The sequence below is a fragment of the Antechinus flavipes genome, chromosome 4 (genome assembly GCF_016432865.1).
Source record: "Antechinus flavipes isolate AdamAnt ecotype Samford, QLD, Australia chromosome 4, AdamAnt_v2, whole genome shotgun sequence".
In the NCBI taxonomy this organism is placed as follows: domain Eukaryota; kingdom Metazoa; phylum Chordata; class Mammalia; order Dasyuromorphia; family Dasyuridae; genus Antechinus; species Antechinus flavipes.
The window spans coordinates 115,955,681-115,977,311 of NC_067401.1; the positions used below are offsets into that span (position 1 = coordinate 115,955,681).

A 21,631-nucleotide genomic window follows, 5' to 3' on the forward strand; every position below is an offset into this window, starting at 1 on the left:
GAGACAAATTTATCCAATTCTTCATGTCACTGATATGTTAATTTTATGACCTAGAAGTAGAACTGAGAACTGGTCTCAGGAATTTGGTTATCACTGACCAGCAGATTATCTGACAGTCAGCAATATTTGTAGGACTATTCTAAGGCCAGAAGACTTCAGAATCATTGAAAGAACAATTGTCAGAACAATAGCATTCTAAGGTCAAAGGACCTCAGGAGCACTAATATATCTTCCCTAAAGTCTAAGGGAAGAAATATTATATTACTAGGCCAGAAGACTTTTACAAAGTCTTTATAAAAGCTTAATAAAAGGGAGAAAAATTTCAAGATATCTGATATTGATGTAAACGGTAAATGGTAAATATAAATAGTACAGATTGTTAGAACAATAACACTAAGGGAGAGGAGACCTCGAGATCACATTGACAGGTTGTTAGAATAGAAGCACCCTAAGGTCAGGAGGCCCTCCTTACTGTTGCTTTGCGTAGAAGCTATGCTCTATCACAATTGCTCCAATATAAAATTAACCTTTCTAAATTTCTCTGGACTTTTGTGTTTGTATTTCAAAGTTCTATTCATCTTTTAAATATCAGCAATGCTAGACAATTCTCTCCTATTTCCCTATAGCATTTTACTAAGATTTTTAGAGTAGATTGTTCATAGTTGTAAACCTCTATCTTTTGCCTTTTGAACATTATATTCACAGATCTCTTTGCATTTGCGAGAGAAGTTAATAGGTCTTGTGTCATCCTGACTGTAGTTCTTTGGTACTTGAATTGCTTCTTTATATAATTAATATGGCAACTTTAGATTTGAACATGGTATTCTGTGATGTTTTCTTTGTTCTTTCAGAAATAGATAATTGAGTTCTTTCCGTCTTAACTTTGCCCTCCTGTTTTCATAGACCAAGAAAGTTTTCATTTATATTATCTTAAAACATATCATCCAAACTAAAAAAATAAGTTTTTATTGATACATTTTTATGTCTTTATAGTTTTCTCCCAATGTGTTTGTCCTTTTTTGCCTCCCAAGGAGTTATCCTGTTTATTAATATTAGCATTTTTAAAGACAAATAGAAAAAGTTGAAAGAAAAAAATTAATACAGGAAATTAATAGAAGGGAATATGTATTGTACTCTAATCATATAAAAGGCTCATAATGAAGGGGAAAATAACCCCTTCAGAAGGAAGAGATCCTACAGAAGAATGTATGAGGAGGTTAAAAAAAAAAAAAGGTTTAAAAAAAAGAGGGAAAGAAAGGGGGCAGTTTTGTTTCAGTAGTCAGGATTTTTATTAAGAACAGGAAATATTTTTAACATATTTAACATGTATTGGTCCATCTGCCATCTGGGGGAAGGGATGTGGGGAAGGAGGGAAAAAGTTGGAACAAAAGGATTTGTAACTGTCAATGCTGAAAAATTACCTATGCATATATCTTGTAAATAAAAAGCTATTTAAAATATTTAAAAAAAAAAAAAAGAAAAGGAAGTATTTCCTTAGCAGAAGGTTCACTGCTTAGTAATCAAAAGACTTTTGTTCTAATCCAGCTCCACCATTTACAAACCCAGTAATCTGATACTAATATTTAACCTTGCTAAGTTACTGGTTCTTTGTTTAAACCTCACAGCTAATAACAAGAAAGCACAGCAGATACTTGCTTAGTCTTGGAGTCAGAAAGGTGTTCAGATTCAAATTCAGAACCTCTGCCTCCATTTCCTCAGTTGTAAATATGTTTTAAAATAGCAGCTATCTTGCAGGGTTTTAGGTGCAGGTTTATAGTACTAACAATAAAACTAAAATAAATTTAGAACTAATAATCAAAATTCTAAAACTAGGAAAAAGCTTAACAGAATTTATGAGGAAAGAGGCATTACTTGAGGAGAATGGGGAAGAAAATATATGCCAATAGGATTACCTTAAAATATATTAAGCCAAAATAACTGAAGAGACAATACTGTTTTTACTGGGGAGGATGGGGTGAGAAATCTCAATTTGGGGAAAAAATAATATTAGAGGAAAATGGAGAGAAATATAAACCCACCTCTCCTCACTTTAAATGTGGATAGATGAAATAAGCCAAAAAAATGGAACAGAATGACAATTTGAATAAGAGAATAGACTTTAAAAAAAATAAATCGGTTTTCAGGAAGTCCAGTCTCCATGTATTTTTCAGGTCAGTTTTTGATATTGTTGAGTTGTGAGAACTGAGGGTTTAGAGATTCCCCTCTAGTCAATGTTGCAGATTCTTTGCGAAAGAAAGAATTTGCAAACCCGAAGTTTGTGGCAAAAGGGGATTTATTTACACTAAGAAGACAGCTTTTTTAATGGACAAAGAATCCTGTTAGGATTATTTTTGCAAAGATGGGTTTACACTGAGAAGAAAATATCTTCATCAGTGGGCAGAATTCTTTTAGGACTTCTGAAAAGGTTTACACTGAGAAAGACCCAGTGGGTTAAGTCCATAAGGGTATTAAGTAAAGATTTGGGTTCAGAGTGCCTTTTATTAGTCTTCTGAGGTTTGGGGCTCAGGATATTAAGGGCTAATTTTTTGATTCAATAGGGGATGGTGATTATGCCCCAAGCCAAAATCTCTAGTTGAATGAGATTACTTATCATGATTTTCAGAGTCTGGACACCCTTCCCCCAAAGATTCCTTTCCTACCCTTCCCCGCAAGATTAACGGGGACACAATTTATATTAATATCAGATATCTTGAAGTTTTTCTCCCCCTTTTTTAGTTTTTATAAAATTTATCTTACTTTCTGTTTTGTGTATTCTGATTTTTATGAAGTCTATTGAGTGCTTGAAGTTTATTTTTTTTCCTGTGTTAGTAACCCTTACCCAAATTAAAATCAGAGACTCTTAAGGTAAAAAACAAAAAAGGAATGCAAATTAAGACAACTGAGATACTTCTACACACCTCTCAGATTGGCTCAAAATGATTGGAAAAGATAATGACGAATGTTGGAGGGGATGTGGGAAAACTGGGACATTGATGCATTGTTGGTAGAGTTGAGAAATAATCCAACTAAAGTGGAGAACTATGCTCAAAATTCTATCAAACTGTGCATACCCTTTGACCCAGCAGTGTTTCTGGGCTTATATCCCAAAGAAATCTTAAAAGAAGGGAAAGGGAACTCTATGTGCAAGGGTGTTTGTGGCAGTCCTCCTTGTAGTGGCAGGAAACTGGAAACTGAGTGGATGCCCAACATTTGGGGATTGTCTGAAGAAATTATGGTATGTGAATATTATGGAACATTATTGTTCTGTAAGAAACGACCAGCAGGAGGATTCCAGAGAGCCCTAGAGAACCTACATGACCTGATGGTAAGTGAAGTGAGTAGAACCAGAGTTCATTGTATAAGGCAAAAAGATTATGTGATGATCAACTCTGATGGACATGGTTCTTTTCAGTGATGAAGTGATTCAATTCCAATGGTTTTGTGATGATGAGAGCCATCTGCACCTAGAGAGAGAGACTGTGGGGATTGAGTGTGGATCACAACATGACATTCTCGAAAATAGATCTAGGAGAGATAACCTGAGGATCATTGGACTACCAGAAAATTATGATGAAAAAAAGAACCTAGATACTATTTTAGAGGAAATCATCAAAGAGAACTGCCCAGAAGTAATAGAACCAGAAGGGAAAATAGGCGTTGAAAGAATTCATTGAACACCTTCTGAAAAAGACCCTAAAATAAAGACTGTGAGGAATATTGTGACCAAACTTCAGAATTTTCAGATTAAAGAAAAAATTTTACAAGCAGCCAGGAAAAAACAGTTCAAATACCGAGATGCCAAAATAAGGGTCACTCAAGATCTGGATGCCTCAACATTAAAGGATCGAAGGGCCTGGAATTAAATATTCCGAAAGGCAAAAGAGCTTGGAATGCAGCCAAGAATAAACTACCCAGCTAAGCTGGATGGACATTTAATGAAATAGAGGAATTCCATCTGTTTCTAAGGAAAAAACCAGACTTAAACAAAAAATTTGATCTCCAACAACAGGAATCAAGAGAAGTAGAAAAAGGAACTCTTGAGAACTGTATTTCTGTTGTGGATATATATAAAAACCATATATATAATTTGATTTTACCGATATAACATAAAAAAGGGAAGTAGAAATGGAAAGGGGATAGTGTCAGTAAAAGGGAAGAGGGGAGATAAAAAGAGGGAAACTACATGCGACAATGAGGCAGAGGAAACCTATCATATATGAGGGAACTTAGAGAGGGGGAGGAACATTGTGTGACTCCTACTCTCATCAGAGTTGGCTCAAAGAGGAAACAATTGACATATTTGTTTTACAGAGATTCTTCTCTCACTTCATTAAAAAGTGGGAAAGGAAAAGGGAGAAGGAAAAAGAGTAATAAGGGAAGGGTAAGAAAGGGGAAAGGATTCAAAGGGAGGAAGGAGGGATACTAAAGAGGGAGAGCTGCGTGACGTTAGTGGGACCAATAAGTTTAATACTAGGGAAGAAGGGAAGGAGGGCAAGAAAAAGAAAAGTATAATCTGGGGATATTAGGATGGCAGGAAATACAGAATTGGTTATTTTAACCGTAAATGTGAATGGGATGAACTCTCCCATAAAGAAGAGGCGGATAGCAGACTGGATCAAGAGTCAGAATCCTACAATCTGTTGTTTACAGGAAACACATTTAAAACAGGGAGATACAGAGTAAAGGTAAAAGGCTGGAGCAGAATCTATTATGCTTCAGGTGAAGTCAAAAAAGCAGGGGTAGCCATCCTTATCTCAGATCAAGCAAAAGCAAAGATTGATCTAATTAAAAGAGATAAGGAAGGAAACTATATCTTGCTAAAGGGTACTATAGACAATGAAGCAATATCAATATTAAACATATATGCACCAAGTGGTATAGCATCTAACTTCCTAAAAGAGAAGTTAAGAGAGGTGCGAGAAGAAATAGACAGCAAAACTATAATAGTGGGAGATCTCAATCTTGCACTCTCAGATTTAGATAAATCAAATCACAAAACAAATAAGAAAGAAATTAAAGAGGTAAATAGAATATTAGAAAAATTAGGTATGATAGATCTCTGGAGAAAACTGAATGGTGACAGAAAGGAGTATACTTTCTTCTCAGCAGTTCATGGAACCTACACAAAAATTGACCATATATTAGGACATAAAGACCTCAAAATTAAATTCAGGAAGGCAGAAATAGTAAATGCTTTCTTTTCAGATCACAATGCAATGAAAACTACATTCAACAAAAAGTTAGGTGTAAACAGATCAAAAAGTAACTGGAAACTAAGTAATCTCATCTTAAAGAATGATTGGGTGAAACAGCAAATTATTGACACTATAATTTCACTCAAGATAATGACAACGGTGAAACATCATATCAAAATTTATGAGATGCAGCCAAAGCAGTAATAAGGGGAAATTTTATATCCTTAGAGGCTTACTTGAATAAAATAGAAAAAGAGAAGATCAATGAATTGGGCCTGCAACTTAAAAAGCTAGAAAAAGACCAAATTAAAAACCCCCAATCAATTACTAAACTTGAAATTCTAAAATTAAAAGGAGAAATTAATAATATAGAAAGTAAAAAAACTATTGAACTAATAAATAAAACTAAGAGTTGGTTTTATGAAAAAACCAATAAAATTGATAAACCTTTGGTAAATCTGATTAGAAAAAGGAGAGAGGGAAATCAAATTAGTAGTCTTAAAAATGAAAAGGGAGAACTTTCCACTGATGAAGAGGAAATTAAAGAAATAATAAGGGGTTACTTTGCCCAACTTTATGCCAATAAATTTGATAACCTAAGTGAAATGGATGACTACCTCCAAAAATATAGGCTTCCCAGATTATCAGAGGAGGAAGTAAATTACTTAAATAGTCCCATTTCAGAAAAAGAAATAGAACAAGCTATTAATCAACTCCCTAAAAAAAAATCCCCGGGACCAGATGGATTTACATATGAATTCTACCAAACATTCAAAGAACAATTAGCCCCAATGCTTTATAAATTATTTGAAAAAATAGGAAGTGAAGGAGTCCTACTAAATTCCTTTTATGACACAGACACGGTACTGATATCTAAACCAGGTAGGTTGAAAACAGAGAAAGAAAATTATAGACCAATCTCCTTAATGAATATTGATGCTAAAATCTTAAATAAGATATTAGCAAAAAGACTACAGAAAATCATCCCCAGGATAATATACCACGATCAAGTAGGATTTATACCAGGAATGCAGGGCCGGTTCAATATTAGGAAAACTATCAGTAAAATTGGCCATATTAATAACCAAATTAACAAAAACCATATGATCACCTCAATAGATGCAGAAAAAGCATTTGATAAAATCCAATATCCATTCCTATTAAAAACTCTTGAGAGCATAGGATGCTCTCAAAAAAATGAACTTTTCCTTAAAATAATCAGTAGCATCTATTTAAAACCAGCAGTAAGCATCATATGTAATGGGGACAAACTGCAGCCATTCCCAATAAGATCAGGAGTGAAACAAGGTTGCCCACTATCACCGTTACTATTTAATATTGTATTAGAAATGCTGGCTTTGGCAATAAGAGTTGAGAAAGAGATTAAAGGAATAAGAATAGGCAACGAGGAAACCAAATTATCACTCTTTGTTGATGATATGATGGTATACTTAGAGAACCCCAGAGATTCTACTAAAAAGTTATTCGAAACAATCCACACCTTCAGCAAAGTTGCAGGATACAAAATAAACCTACATAAGTCATCAGCATTCTTATATATCACTAACAAAACCCAACAGTTAGAGTTACAAAAAGAAATTCCATTTAAAGTAACTACTGATTGTATAAAATATTTAGGAATATATCTGCCAAGGGAAAATCAGAAACTTTATGAGCAAAACTACAAAACACTTTCCACACAAATTAAGTCTGATCTAACCAACTGGAAAAATATTAAATGCTCTTGGATTGGGCGAGCAAATATAATAAAGATAACAGTATTACCTAAATTAATCTATTTATTTAGCGCTATACCAATCAGACTCCCAAAAAACTACTTTGATGAACTAGAAAAAATAACAACAAAATTCATATGGAAAAACAAAAGGTCAAGAATTTCAAGGGAATTAATGAAAAAAAAATCAAATAAAGGTGGCCTAGCTGTACCAGATCTAAAATTATATTATAAAGCAGCAGTTACTAAAACCATCTGGTATTGGCTAAGAAATGGACTAGTTGATCAATGGAATAAGTTAGGTTCAAAGGACAAAACAGCCAATAACTTTAATAATATAGTGTTTGACAAACCCAAAGACCCCAGTTTTTGGGATAAGAACGCATTATTTGACAAAAATTGCTGGGAAAATTGGAAATTAGTATGGCAGAAATTAGGCATTGACCCACACTTAACACTATACACCAAGATAAGGTCAAAATGGGTTCATGACCTAGGCATAAAGAGATTATAAATAAATTGGAAGAGCATAGGATAGTTTACCTCTCAGACCTGTGAAAGAGGGAGGAATTTATGACCAAAGAAGAACTAGAAATCACTATTGACCACAAAATAGAAAATTTTGATTACGTCAAATTGAAAAGTTTTTGTACAAACAAAACAAATGCAGACAAGATTAGAAGGGAAGCAATAAACTGGGAAAACATTTTTACAATCAAAGGTTCTGATAAAGGCCTCATTTCCAAAATATATAGAGATTGACTCTAATTTATAAGAAATCAAACCATTCTCCAATTGATAAATGGTCAAAGGATATGAACAGACAATTCTCAGATGAAGAAATTGAAACTATTTATAGACATATGAAAATATGCTCCAAATTATTATTAATCAGAGAAATGCAAATTAAAACAACTCTGAGATACCACTACACACCTGTCAGATTGGCTAGAATGACAGAGAAAGATAATGCAGGATGTTGAAAGGGATGTGGGAAAACAGGGATTGTGAACACATCCAGCCATTCTGGAGAGCAATTTGGAACTATGCTCAAAAAGTTATCAAACTGTGCATATCCTTTGATCCAGCAGTGTTTCTACTGGACTTATACCCCAAAGAGATAGTAAAGAAGGGAAAGTGACCTGTATATGCCAAAATGTTTGTGGCAGCCCAGTTTGTAGTGGCTAGAAGCTGGAACATGAATGGATGTTCATCAATTGGAGAATGGTTGAGTAAATTGTAGTATATGAATGTTATGGAATATTATTGGTCTGTAAGGAATGATCAGCAGGATGTCTCTAGAAACAAAGCCTTGTAGGCTACAAATATTTCCAACTCATTGTTGGTTTTGCTGGAAAGCTGGGCTTTTTTTTTTTTTTTTTTTTTTTTTTTTTCTTTGGTGCTGGCTTTGCTATTTCCATAGCCTTCTGATTAATTTTTTTTTGTGTAGCTCTGAGGTAGATGGAGTCAGCTGTTGTAATTTCTCATTGAATTTCTCGATCTTTATGTAAAGTGGTATGAATTTCAGGTTATTGCTAAAGTAGGTACATGGGAGCTGACAACATGACCTCCATTCAGTCTTGGCCAAGTCCAGGTTCATTTTTCTTAGCAAATCAAGATAAATATTTTTTCAGGAGGCCACTAAATTATACATACTAATCCCAGTGGACCCATAGTTTGGCTTAGAAAACTACAGATCAGGATATACTGCAACATATCTAACATATATAAGACTGCTTGCCATCTAGGGGAGGGGTGGAGGGAGAGAGGGAGGGGAAAAATCGGAACAGAAACGAGTGCAAGAGATAATGTTGTAAAAAAAATTACCCTGGCATGGATTCTGTCAATATAAAGTAATTATTAAATTAAATAAAATAAAATATTAAAAAAAGAAAAGAAAAGAAAACTACAGATCAACATTATCTATGTTATTTTGTATTTTTATTTATTTTGTTCAGTATTTCCCAATTATATTTTAATCTGATTCAGGTGTATTATGAAAGACATGTCTAATACTTACTTTGTGGAAATTTTGTGGGACTGGGTTTTTGAGTTTTTTCCACAGTTTTACTGCACTCTAATTCTTTTCACTACAGATGAATTGAATATTTTACAGTTTTGCTTCTGTCCTGTATTCTTTTCTCCTCATTCCCCCTCTCCCTTTTCTTCTGCCAGTACAAACACTGAGTATTTGTTATGTGATCTGCAGAAAAATATTTGTGCCTGCCACAAGTAGATTCCAACCTGACAGGGAACAGGGCCTCTGCAAGTTGGGTGTACCTGAAGAGCATTGGAAGAGGACAGAATAAAATGAACGTACCTCTCCAGAAAGGCAGGAAATAATTAGTCCTCAAATCCAGTTTTGCACTCCATTTGTTGTATCTACATAATGATTGAGGAAGTTGATTTCAGCCTTCTTCACATCTGGCATTGATTTCAAAAGCCCAGCCTAAATGAGCAGACCAGTGTCACATTAGCTAGGCTCTTAGTGTTGTTGTCTGTCCTTCATTGTCAAGGAGTTCCGTGACATCAAGGAGGGGATGCCATGACATGGAAGTGAATTAGATTGAAATGAGGAAGGAAGGGATGTGCAAGTGTGCCTCACTTTGCCCTCAGGAGCCCTTCTGAGTCCAGTGGCCAGAGAGAGATCAAGACAAGATAGATGGTTCTGGATGCAGTGGGAGACCTTGACCTAAGGTCTTCAACAGTTTTAATTTGACTGAGGCTGCACCCATTCAGTGATTAAGGCTGGGTAGCAATTAAGACAAAGGTGAACCTAGTGCATACTTTGATCCATTAGTTTCTCTACCAAGCCTGTATCCCAAAGAGATTATAAAAGAGGGAAAACATCTGTGCAAAAAAAAATGGAGGAGTTGACTATTCTTCTCTGGAAACCTGAAAAATACATCCCTGTTAGGCTTGTATTCTGCTATTATGCACATAGGAGCTTTATTCTAATCCTTCCTGGAGCTCTTCAATTGAACAGATATACCAGAGATCTTAAGCAAGGTGTTCAAAATTCATATTTGAGACAGTGGCATTGTCTATGATAGATCTCTAAAGATAACAGTGAAAAGAAGTGTGATTTGGGTTTTTTTGGTGTGTCTTTGTTTACAACCTTTAGGCTGACTCAATGTATACCTAAATAGATATTATGACACTTTTTTTCGTACTCTTCCCCTCTCCCCCCCAAAAAAAGCTCTTACCTGGAAAGAAAGTAGGGCTCTGTTACTGGGGAATAGGTGAACAAATTGTGATATAAACATGTAATGAAATTTCATGGAAGAAGTGACTAATCTGAAGAATTCAAAGAAATAAAAGAACACTTATTTGAACCAAAATAAAGGAAAAGTGAGCAGAACCAGAAAATGACATATATTCAATAGATAAAGCAATGGGAATGAAAAGAATACTTAAAGTCAAACATTTGGTAATTTTAATGATTGTTATTGATTTTAGGAAACAAACTGTGGAGAGATAGAGGAAATTATGATAATAGGAAAAAAAAAGATATTTTATCTCCCAAAACATGCACAAAAAATAAGGAAATGTACTTTTATCTATTTTTTTCATCTTAATTTCATAATGTACCTCTTTGCCTTCTCTACCAAGAATTGCACCATTTTATCAAGAATAATAAAGATAGGAAAAATGCAATTAAGTAAAACTAATCAGCACTTAAAGCAGCATATTTTGTGCAATATTACAGACTTATAGTGCTCATGATCTGCAAAGAGGAAAAGAATGTATATTCCCTTCTTTTTGTCAATGAAACTATATCATATTAATTATGTAGTGTTTGTTTTTAATTTTATTTTTGGTCTTTCCATTTACTTTCTGTGGTGCTCATAAGTATACATTATTTTCTTGGTTCTTCTTACTTCAACTTGCATCACATTTAGACATCATATTTGTCTTCTCAGGCTTCCTTGTAAATCCTTTATTTTCATTTTTTATGGTCTAGTAATATTCCATCACATTTATATGTCATAATTTGTTTAGTCATTTTACGATTCATGGGGATTCGTGTTTTTTACAAGTAAGTGGTTTGTGCTAAAGGTAGCATGATAATCTAAATAATAGTGATGACTTTACAAATTCTACTAAAGTTTCAAGGATTTTTTTGCCTTGAGAACTTGTTCTTTTATATCCTTTTTCTTGAAGAGCATCATTTCAGAGCTGTGGTAATCCAAACCTAAGTTCCCTCCCTTTTTGGTCTAAATGACTTGTGCTTTTTTTTTTTTTTTTTTTTTTTTTTTTTTGCATAGTAGTTCCTCCTGGAAGTCCTGGACCCATTACACGTCATGAATCCTATGACAGTTTAGCCTCAGACCACAGCGGACAAGAGGATGAAGAATGGCTTTCCCAGGTAGGAACCTAGAAGAGGAGGTATAAACTCTTAGGAGTTAATGGAAGGGAAAAAGGAAATCCATTATCTTCTTTGTTTACAGGATTCAAGGGATAGCAAGAGCAGAAGCTACCATTAAGTCTATTTAAGATGTTCATATATTAGCAGAATGTCTCTCAAATTAAAGAGATCTCACTGTTATGTAGTAATTTGCAATAGTTTCCTCACAATGGAGCTTAAATATGCATTTCTTCTAAACAACCAATATTTATACCCCCTGAGGAGTTTGGATTTCAGATGGGCTTTTTAAAATGTCCTTTCATTAGGGTTAAAGTAAATGAGGTGACCTTAAAAGAAAACAGTGAAGCTATTATTCGAGATTTATTTGAGATTTATTCTGTTGGACCAAATTTCCTACAGCTTGGACTGCAAGTGCACCATCCTTCTCTTCACTAGGCCCCAGTCTTGCGCAGCTCCCTTGTCTTCCCCATTTTCAGAGGCCAATGAGTCTGGGCGGTCACAACCCTGTCTGACTCCTCTTCCCCTGACAAGTAAAGTTGTCTTCATCGCTTGAAGCTTTGAAGTCAAATGATCTTGGTTTAAAGTTTTATTACAAATGTCACTGTTTTGTCTGCCATGGGGCAGTTAGGAGGTGGGCTCAGATTGCCAATCCGGCAGCAGCCCCCTCCTCCCCACTTCCCACCTGCATCCTCGATGCCGAGGCACATTGGGGAACGTGGATGACATATCGGGGAGTTTATCCAGGAGAAGGTGGGAAATTTGGGAATAGGGGAAGCATGGAGAGTTGCTTGGGTAATGATAGCCTGTGTCCCACGGATTACAGGATGGGACAAAGGGTTTTTCCTGTGGAATATAGCCGTAGTTCTGCTTTCACCCATCACCACATTGGGTTAAGGCCACAATGTCTGGGTGGCTTTTAAATTTAAAATGTTGTCCCCACTTACAGAATGCTATGAAAAAATGCTGCCCTTCACTTCAACTTTTCAATTAGAACCGGGGGTAATGTGTGCTGTCAGTGTGAAGTCTGTACAATATGTTTGTCCTGCACACAACAGGAGAATGAATAGGAACATCTGGCCATTGCCTCTGTGAAATTGCACAGGCATCTGTTTACCTCTTGGCTTTGTGACACTGACGGTTTCCAGCTTCAAATGCACAGAATGCTGTATCTGTGCCCTAATTTACCTCACTGCCTATAAGCAGCTAGAATTTGAAATTTCTATAGCCAGTCTCAGTTGCATCTTAAGATCAGTATGTATATGGATATTCCAAGGCAACCTCCTCCCTTTTTCCCTTTCAGAACACATAATCCTAGAACTACCTTCTTCTTTGCAATTACCTTTTTCCAAGATTTGAATTACTTTACACATAGAAACATAACTTTAATAAAGAAACTAAAGGCAGCAATGTGGTGCATCATTTTTTACCATTTTATTAAATGCAGAAAATCAGTCTCATTAGATGTACTTAGAAGTTTATGTAATAATTACAGGACATTAAGACATGTTGCCTCTTCAGCTCTGATCTCCATGTAATTCACTTGGGTTCTAGGCATCCTGTATGTGAAATCTTGGAATGCCATATATCTGTTTTCTGATTTTGTCTTTTTAAAAAAATGTTTATTTTTTTCTTATGTTTTGAATTTTTAAAAAACACTCATGATAACAAATGTTTTGATTTTGTGATGCTGGGGAGGAATTCTATTCTGATTCTCCAATTTCAGTTTCATATTGTATTGTTTGCATGTTAGCTCATTCTACTGGTGCAGGACAGCAACTCATCTGCAATTTAGAGTCTGAGGTTTGGATGGACCAGGTGGTTAAATGACCTATCCAAGGTCAAATAGCTAGTATAGGACAAAAGCAGGACCAGATTCCAAGAGTGGCTCTCTCCACTATGAACTGCTGCCTTTCAACAAGTGTTAAGCATGTGTTTTTCTTTTTTCATTTAAAGTAGATGATTCATGAAACATATTGGTATTTCCTCTCTTTATAGTACAATGACAATAGGCAAAGGAAGAAGTTATTGAAGAAGTATCTCTTTTTCCCCCTCTCTCTATCTTAAAAACTTTGGACTATTTTTTTAAAGAATTTTTTTTTCTTTTTTTCCTTAGCATTATTTTATTTTCCCAATACAAGTAAAGGTAATTTTTGTAAGACTTGGTGGTCTAAATTTTTCTCCCTTCTTCCCTTACTGCCCCTCTCCTCAAGACAGCAAGCAATCAGATATAAGATTAAACATGTGAAATCTAAAAAAGAAATTGTTCATAACAATTTTTCAGAAATACAGCTAAATCTTATTTTAAAAGTAGCTCTTGAAGGTTGGGGAGTTAGGACATGATAGCAGTAGAATAAGCCTAGTAACATTTGATGATACTGGTTTTTGATACTGGTTTCAGGTATTAAGAATTATTTCAGACCTTTTCTTTTCCTTGGATAGTTCAAGAACAGCTTCAAGTGTGTCATGAGCTTGGTCCTCAGGGAAGGAATTACTTTTAATCTGTGGATTGATAGGTGTAGGATTCATTGCATGCCAAAATGGTAAGTACTGTATGGAAGGTAGGAAAGACGTAGCCCTTAAGGAGAACAAAAGGCAAGCTGCAGCTCCTCCTTTCTAATTTTTTTGGGGGGAGTGGGGTATTATCATTTGTATGTCTGTTTATTTATGTGAAAGTCAGAGAAGGGTTGTGGTATGGATGCCTCTTTGAACCATATTCAGAATCATTGTTCAGTGTCTCTTGCACTCCCACTTGACTAAGATAGGCCTCTTGGAGGAGTGGGAGGTGGTTTGATGAGTGGCAAAGGCATATGCAGGGATGTAGTTTAATTATCTTAGGCTTGTTCTGTTCCAGGTTGAAATTGTGACTCACACTGGACCCCATAGACGTCTGTGGATGGGTCCCCAGTTTCAATTCAAAACCATTCACCCTTCCGGCCAAACCACAGTCATATCATCAAGTTCCTCTGTGCTGCAGTCTCATGGCCCAAGTGACACTCCCCAGCCCCTTTTGGATTTTGATACTGATGACCTGGATCTCAATAGCCTCAGGTAAGAGGAACTTACTTAGGGAGTGGTATGAAGAACCAAGTAAATATTGTGGGCTCAGTTCCTAAATATAATTATAGTTTTTTTTGGAATAGGAATTTAAAACTTTAAAAGTTATTTTGGCTTACCAGAAATTGTGCATCACAGGATGGTTTAATGAAAGGATACTGAAAGGAACACTAGATTTGGAGTCAGAAGACTTGGTTCAAATATTAGTTCTTCCACAATGTCCTATAAATTTTGGAATGAGATTATCTGATTCAGCCCTCTCATTTTATGGAAGAGAACCTGAAACCTGAGAAGGAGAATATCATTGTTTAAACTTGTCTAAAGTTCCTCACATAATAAGTTATAGAGTTGGGAACTGGACTGAGGGTCTCTGATTTCACACCTGTTTACCTATTATGTCCATAACATGTCGGGTAGCTATAAAAGACTACTTTAAATGTCACCTATTAGTAAATACTGACACATGAAAAATCAAATCTGTCTTTCTTACAGTCATTTCTGAATAAAGTCAACCTTCTTATTAACTCCAGTTGTTTCTTCACGAATAATTCTCCTCTTTCTGTCAAAACTATTTTTCTTGAGTCATAATCTCCTAATTACCAAAGATAGTGGTCTGTCCTTAATCTTCATTCTACTTAACTTTTAGGCAACTTTTGAGACTGCTGAACATCCCTTGTTCTCTCTTCTTCTTTCTGACTTCTTTGACATAATTCTTTTGGCTTTCCTTCTATCTGTCCAACTCTTTCTCAATCATTCCTGGTTTTTCATAGCTTTCCTACCTCTAGAAATCATAGATTTGTGAAATACAGCCAACTCAGTAGTTAAGAGAAAATGTAAATCTCTAAATACTTGTAGCATTATAAAAGAGAAGAAGTGGATCAATGAATTGGGCATGCAGTTTTAAAAACTAGAAGATGAATAAATTAACAATCCCCTATTAAATGCTGAAATAGAAATACTGAAAATCAAAGGTTAAATGCTGGTTTGAAACCATTGGTTAATATGATTTAAAAAAGAAACAAGAAAACCAAATTATCAGTTTTAAAAATTAAAAGGATAAATGTAGCACATATGAAGATAAAATTAAAGCTATTATTAGGAGCTATTTTGTCCAATTATATGCCAATAAAACTGAAAATCTAAGGGGAATGGATGAATATTTACAAAATTATACATATCTTATGTATGTTATAAAATATATCTGTCTTATTTTTATCATATAAGCATGCATCTATCATATGTTGGGGTTTGTAGACAATGTAATAGGATAGTGAGAAAATGCTAGGAAATTCACTTAAAAAACTACTTGAAAAAATTAACAAGTTTAGCAAAGCTACGGCATGTAAAATAAATCCACACAAAACATCGCAAAACCCTACAGGAAGAGATAGAGAAATTTCATTTAATTTAACTACAGACAGTATAAAATATGTGAGAGTCCATATTCTTTTCTTTGCTTTTTTTTAGACTAAGTAGTGGTATTGCTGAGTCAAAGGTTATCATAGTTTCAAAGCCCTTTGGTCATAGTTTCAAATTACTCCATATTAGTTGTTCTCAACTCAACCAGCAGCATCAGTGTCCCATTTTTCCATATTGCCTCCAACATTTGACCTTTTGTTTTTCTGTTGTGTTAACCAATTTGATAGATGTGAGTTGGTAACTCAGAATTGTTTTAATTTGCATTTCTTTAATCAATAATGATTTAGAGTATTTTTTCATATTACTGTTGATAGTTTTGATTCCTTCTTCTGAAAACTAGCAGTTCATGTCTTTGATTATTTATCAACTGGGGAATGGCTCTTATTTTTATCCTTTGATTCAGTTTTATCATGCCTTCTCTTAATTGCATTTCCACAAAAGCCATCTATATTGTTTGGAATGAATGCACTCTATATTTCCACCTGTTACAATTCTTTTCTTCTTTAACTTTAACTGATTGCAAAAATTCTTGCATTAAGTTGGCCATTAGAATTTTTTAAAAATTGAATTAATCATCTAGTTTCTCCTATTATTACTATCACTAGGTAATTAAAAAAAGTTATTTTAAAATCCAAAATCTTCCTCCCTCCATTCCTCTCCCATTCTTGAAAAGGCAAGAAATATAATACTCATTACACTTATGAAATCTTGCTAAACATTTCTACATTAGCCATGTTTTTGATGAGGTTTGACGCAGGACAGAGATTTGTGGGAACCCCTTTTGGTTGGTGCAAGTTCAACATGAAAGAATTCACAAACCCGAAAAGTTAGACTGGAAAAAAGAAGTTTATTGGCACTGAGAAGTCAGCTTTTGCTAGAAAGCTGACTTCCTCAGTGGCAAGGTCCTGGCAGAGAGAGAAACAAAGAGTATAGAGAAATCCTGGCAGAGAGATAAAGAGCGGTGTGTAAATGCTGAGAAGGCCTTGAGCCAATTTTCAGCTCCATAGGGGTCTGTAGAAATCTAGATCTCCAGCTAAAAGAGACTACTTAATTAACTTTGAGCTAAGTAAGGAATGGTCCTGGGCCAATCTTAATGAAACCACAGGAGAGTTTCAGGGTTAACTCCAAAGTCAAGAAGGACATTTTCAAGGAAGACAGTTTCAGGGTTCCCCCATCATTTTGAAAAAAAAAAGAAAGAAGAAAAATATTATGCTTCAATCTGTACTCTGAACTCAGTTCTTTATTTAGAGGTGGACCACATTTTTCATCTTCAATCCTTTGGAATTGTAGTGGGTCATTGAACTGAATGTAGTTACTAAGTCTTTCATAGTTGATTATTTTTATAATATTGTTACTGTGGAAATTGTTCTAATTCTGCTCTTTTCATTTTGTATCGGTTCATACAGTTCTTTCAAGGTTTTTCAGAAACAATCCTCTTCATTGTTTCTCACATAATATATTCCATCATATTCATATACCAGACTGTGTGGAATGGGGAAGATCCCAACTCAAAATGACTATTCAGAGATCATTCAAAGTAGAAAGCAGAAAGATTGTTTATTGAATTCTCATGAGAATGAACAGTCCCATCATGAGATAAGGAAAAGCGAAAGCTCTGGTAGAAGGACTAAAGAATTAGTAAAGATACACAACTTGTATAGATTTTGTGAAAAGAGGTTACATCACAAGTAAGAGAGCATGGGGGAGGTGGGTGCATCTAATTGATTGTTGCTATCGGAAGAGATTGGAATGGAAGGTTTCTGTTTCCTTGAAATCACCTGATTTCTAGGAAACAGAAAATCAGGCCTTCAGGCTTTAGATAATCAAGCAGATAGTGTTTAAACTAATAGTCTAAATATCGATAAATGTCAAATACTGATAAATGCCATCTGCTCAGGTGAAGTAAATATGTCCATAGCTGGCCAAGGCTCAAATAAATATAGGCCTGCACATATTGTACTTAAGCAGGTCACGGAGACACAGAAATAATGAAAATAAAATACAGAAAAAGAATTCATACATTCCTGTAAGTTCTTTACCTTATCTTTCTATTCTACACAATACCTTGTTCAGTCTTTTCCCATCTGAGAGACATTCCCTTGGTTTCCCATACCTTGCCCCCACAAAAAGAGTTGCTATATTTTTATATTTATTTGTTTTTCTTTTTCTTTGCTCTTTTCCCCAAGTCACTTTTTAAGTTCCCTTGCCTTAGGAATACTGTCAAATAGTGAATAAGCATTATTGAATAAGTATTGAAGTATCTGTCTCATATTCTGAAGCTTTCATTTTATTACCAATCTCTCTTAAACTTTGATTATTGAAATGTTTTTGGATCCTGACAATCATAGGCCTCAAAATGCAGAGCTTCTTTATACTTTCTGTCTTTCTGAATCTTAGTACAGAATAACATAAGAGTCTTATCTAATTTAAAGTCATTTTGACCAGTAGTTTTTAAATTTAATTCATGTTTAATTGCTGTAGTATCTTATTATAGGCATATTTTCACTGCAATTCATGATTCTCTATCATCTTTTGGAATCTCTCTTGCTCCCAGTGAATATTTTATGTTTCTGATCATATTTCTCTAAATGTAGATTGTAAGATACTTTTCTAAGCTAGTTTGCTTTATGATATACTTCTTGAATTTCTAATTGCTCAAAGTGATTGTATCCTGTTTTCTGACCTTTTTATTATCAGGCATGATACTATCTTACAATTAAATATCATCTGAAATTTCTATCTGAATATTATTTACTCTTTCAAGTCACTGAAATGATATATTAAAGATAAAATATTTTAGAAGAAAAAGCAAAGAAGAAACTCCCTTTCAAATTTTGCATTTTTTCCTATGGATTTTCTAACCTTCTTGTTATGATGATTATATAGTCCAAGATATAATGCAATTCATAGATTTTTATTAATTTTTCTCATTTTTTTATGAAGTTGGGTACATCTTTAGCTCTTAGGATTTCAGTATTCCTTAGCAAATAAATTTGCTATCCCACAGCTCTTTTGACCACTAAAAATGGTCATTCTAATGTTAAATAAAATTCCTAAATGTCCCCTTTTTACACCTATTTCTTTACTAGTGAAAATACTGTGAAAAATTCTCATTTTGATTTGAAATTAAGAAATGGCTTCAGTTAATCTTTTTATATTTCTTATGGCAAATAATCCATTATGTGATGGAAATAAGTTTTTACCTACCCCATTGCCATCAGCAATAATATCTCTTTTTAGAAAGCAAAGCCAACAGTAAAGTTGGTTAGAACTTTTGTTTCTTTTTAAGGAGTGACTCATGCTAAATAGAAGAGCATGTATCCTGTACCATTTCTCTGCCTTAAAAACAACAACAACAGGGCAGCCTATGTGGCACACCTAGGATAGATCTTCAACTCATATCTAACTTACTATCTTATAGTCAATTGTTGCCTCTGACTTTGTCCCTTGGTCCTCATGAAGCTCTTTGATTTCAGCTTCTCTAATGCATTTTTCATTTAATCATAGAGTATGGATCTAGGTTACCAATCTGCTCAAGTCACATTTTATTTCCCCATATATATGTATACAAATCTCTGTGTCTTATTCTCATTACTTGAATTTAGGCCTTGGTTTCGCCTACAACCTCACCCCCGATAGTAGCTAAGTTCCTTGAAATTAAGAACTGCTTTGTTCTTCTCTTTATCTGGTATTTAGTAGGTGCTTAGATATTTATTGAATGAATAATTTGATCCTCCCTTTTGCCTAGCCCAGTTGTTGTTATTGTTCTTGTTGTCTGTCCTTTGTTCTTGAAGAAGACCAGGACATCTGGGAGGTGATGCCATAACATGCAAATGAATTGGATTTAAGTGTGAGAATGCCCTTTAAAGTCACCATCTTTACTTTCTCCTGTAGAACTATCTGAGTCCAGTGGCAAGATACTCTACACATAGTAGCTATATAATAAATGTTTGTTGAATGAAAGAAGATATGTGTGTAAGACATTCATTACAGAAAGAAAAATATCAACAAAATGCAAAAAACATTGCCATTTTCATAAAACAGAAGTCTAGATACAGTGGGTAAACACATGATCTGAGTTCAAGTTTCACTTCTGACATATTGCTTTACAATTACTGATTTATATGAGCAGAGCAAGTTCCCACACAAGAGTTTTCTTATATCAATAACACTGTAGTTCTGATCAAAACAAAAATGCAGTACATATAGGAAATTAGAGATTAGGCTCTTGGACTATAATATGGAGATCAGAATACCATGCCTTTTGGCACATTATGAAAGGTTCATTTTATTTTTTTAGCCTTAATCTTCTTTTCCAGGAATATAACCTACAGTGAGTTAAAAGATTATTTAAAAGACTATTTGGATGTTAGTTGTCCTTCCTCTTTTGACATAGTGCTTAATATTTAATACTTAAAAGGATCAAGCCATTTTCTTTCACCCTAATCTTGTTCGACTGTGGTTGTACAGCATTACCTCACCTTTGGAGACTTTGCATTAATTCAGTTCTATTTAACACACATTTAAGTGCCTGCTGTGTTCAATGCTCAGTATTAGACCCTGGGGATACAAAGACAAAACCAGTCAATAATCCCTGTCCTCTGTGGAGTTTACATTCTATTGGGATTTGCATTTTATAAACCTCAATATAGCATGACCTTTGACTTCCCATTTATTTGAATCACTACCCTTCTTTGCTGTGGATTATGAGCTATACAGCTACAGAACAGCTATACCTGTGGTTTTTTCTTCTAACCACCAATCTCAGCCTTCAATATAAAAATGTGTTTCATATAGGTACTCACTGAATGATCACAATCTGGTATTTTAACTGTCAGGATTTATACTGAAATGGGGAAAGACCAGGACCTTAATTGAGCCATAATCCACAGTGGATTCAGGATTATTGAAATGACCACAAGTCAGCTGAGAAATAAATGTATAAATATTTACACCTGGAAAAGAGAGATAATTCTTGAACAAATGGGAAGCTAACAGTTTCAAGCTAATAGTAGGCTAAATCTGCAGAAACTTAATTTGTTAATCATGGATAGTTCCTGACATAGTGGTAGTCACATAGTCTGTGTAAGATAAGTCTTTCAATGTCTCATGTCACGGATTTCAAGAAGATGAAGAGTCTTGTGACTAGAGAGAGCTATGTAGCTGTGGATCCTAAACTGCAAATAGAGCTTCTTCAGGAAGCAAGCAGCAGTAGCAATGTGGTTCAGATAGCCAGCTACAGAACAGACATTCAGCTCCAATTTTTAGCCTAGCCTGAAGTCAGTAAACAAATAAGCTGTGCAAGAATCTCAGAATGGAGGAAAACCTGGATTTCTAGCACTTAGAACCAGTTTTCCAGCTGGCTATTAGGGGCTGAATCTAGGATACTAGGTCACAAACTTGCAGAGTTTAGATAACAGGGATCAGACTTACCCCGGATCATACAATACTCCAAGAAAGCTGCAATTATGATTGACCCAGACCTAGTCCCTAGAAATGCACAAATATCTGGCCCTGACATTAAATCAAAAGTCAGAAAGTGAATTGGAAGCATGGGCTATCAAAAAAAAAAAAAAGAATAACAGATTATTATAGCAATTGGGACACTCTGGATGCAAATCCAGAAGGAGAGAATGATTGTAAAGCATCTACAAGGAAAATCTAAAAGAAAAACAAAGCTTGGACATAAATTCAACTAGAATTCTTGGAAGAGATGAAGCAAGAATTTAGAAGAAACAATTACATTCTTTTTAAATGAGAGCAATAGAGGAGAGAAAAAAAAAAGACAAGAAATGAGAGTTTTGGAAGAGAGAACTGGAAGGGGACTTAACAGCTTAGCACAAAAGATACAAAAACTTG

At 34.7% G+C, this 21,631-nt stretch overlaps 1 protein-coding gene across 6 annotated transcripts in view; it reads left to right on the top strand.

Moving 5' to 3' along the window:
- Nucleotides 1-21,631, top strand: part of BCAS3 (BCAS3 microtubule associated cell migration factor) — a 787,317-nt gene that overhangs the window by 420,960 nt on the left and 344,726 nt on the right. For all 6 annotated transcript variants that reach the window (XM_051994106.1, XM_051994105.1, XM_051994107.1 and 3 more), the window contains 2 exons: nucleotides 11,199-11,299; nucleotides 14,151-14,347. In XM_051994106.1, coding sequence (XP_051850066.1) covers nucleotides 11,199-11,299; nucleotides 14,151-14,347 — 298 coding nt within the window. The remainder of the gene's footprint in view (nucleotides 1-11,198; nucleotides 11,300-14,150; nucleotides 14,348-21,631) is intronic.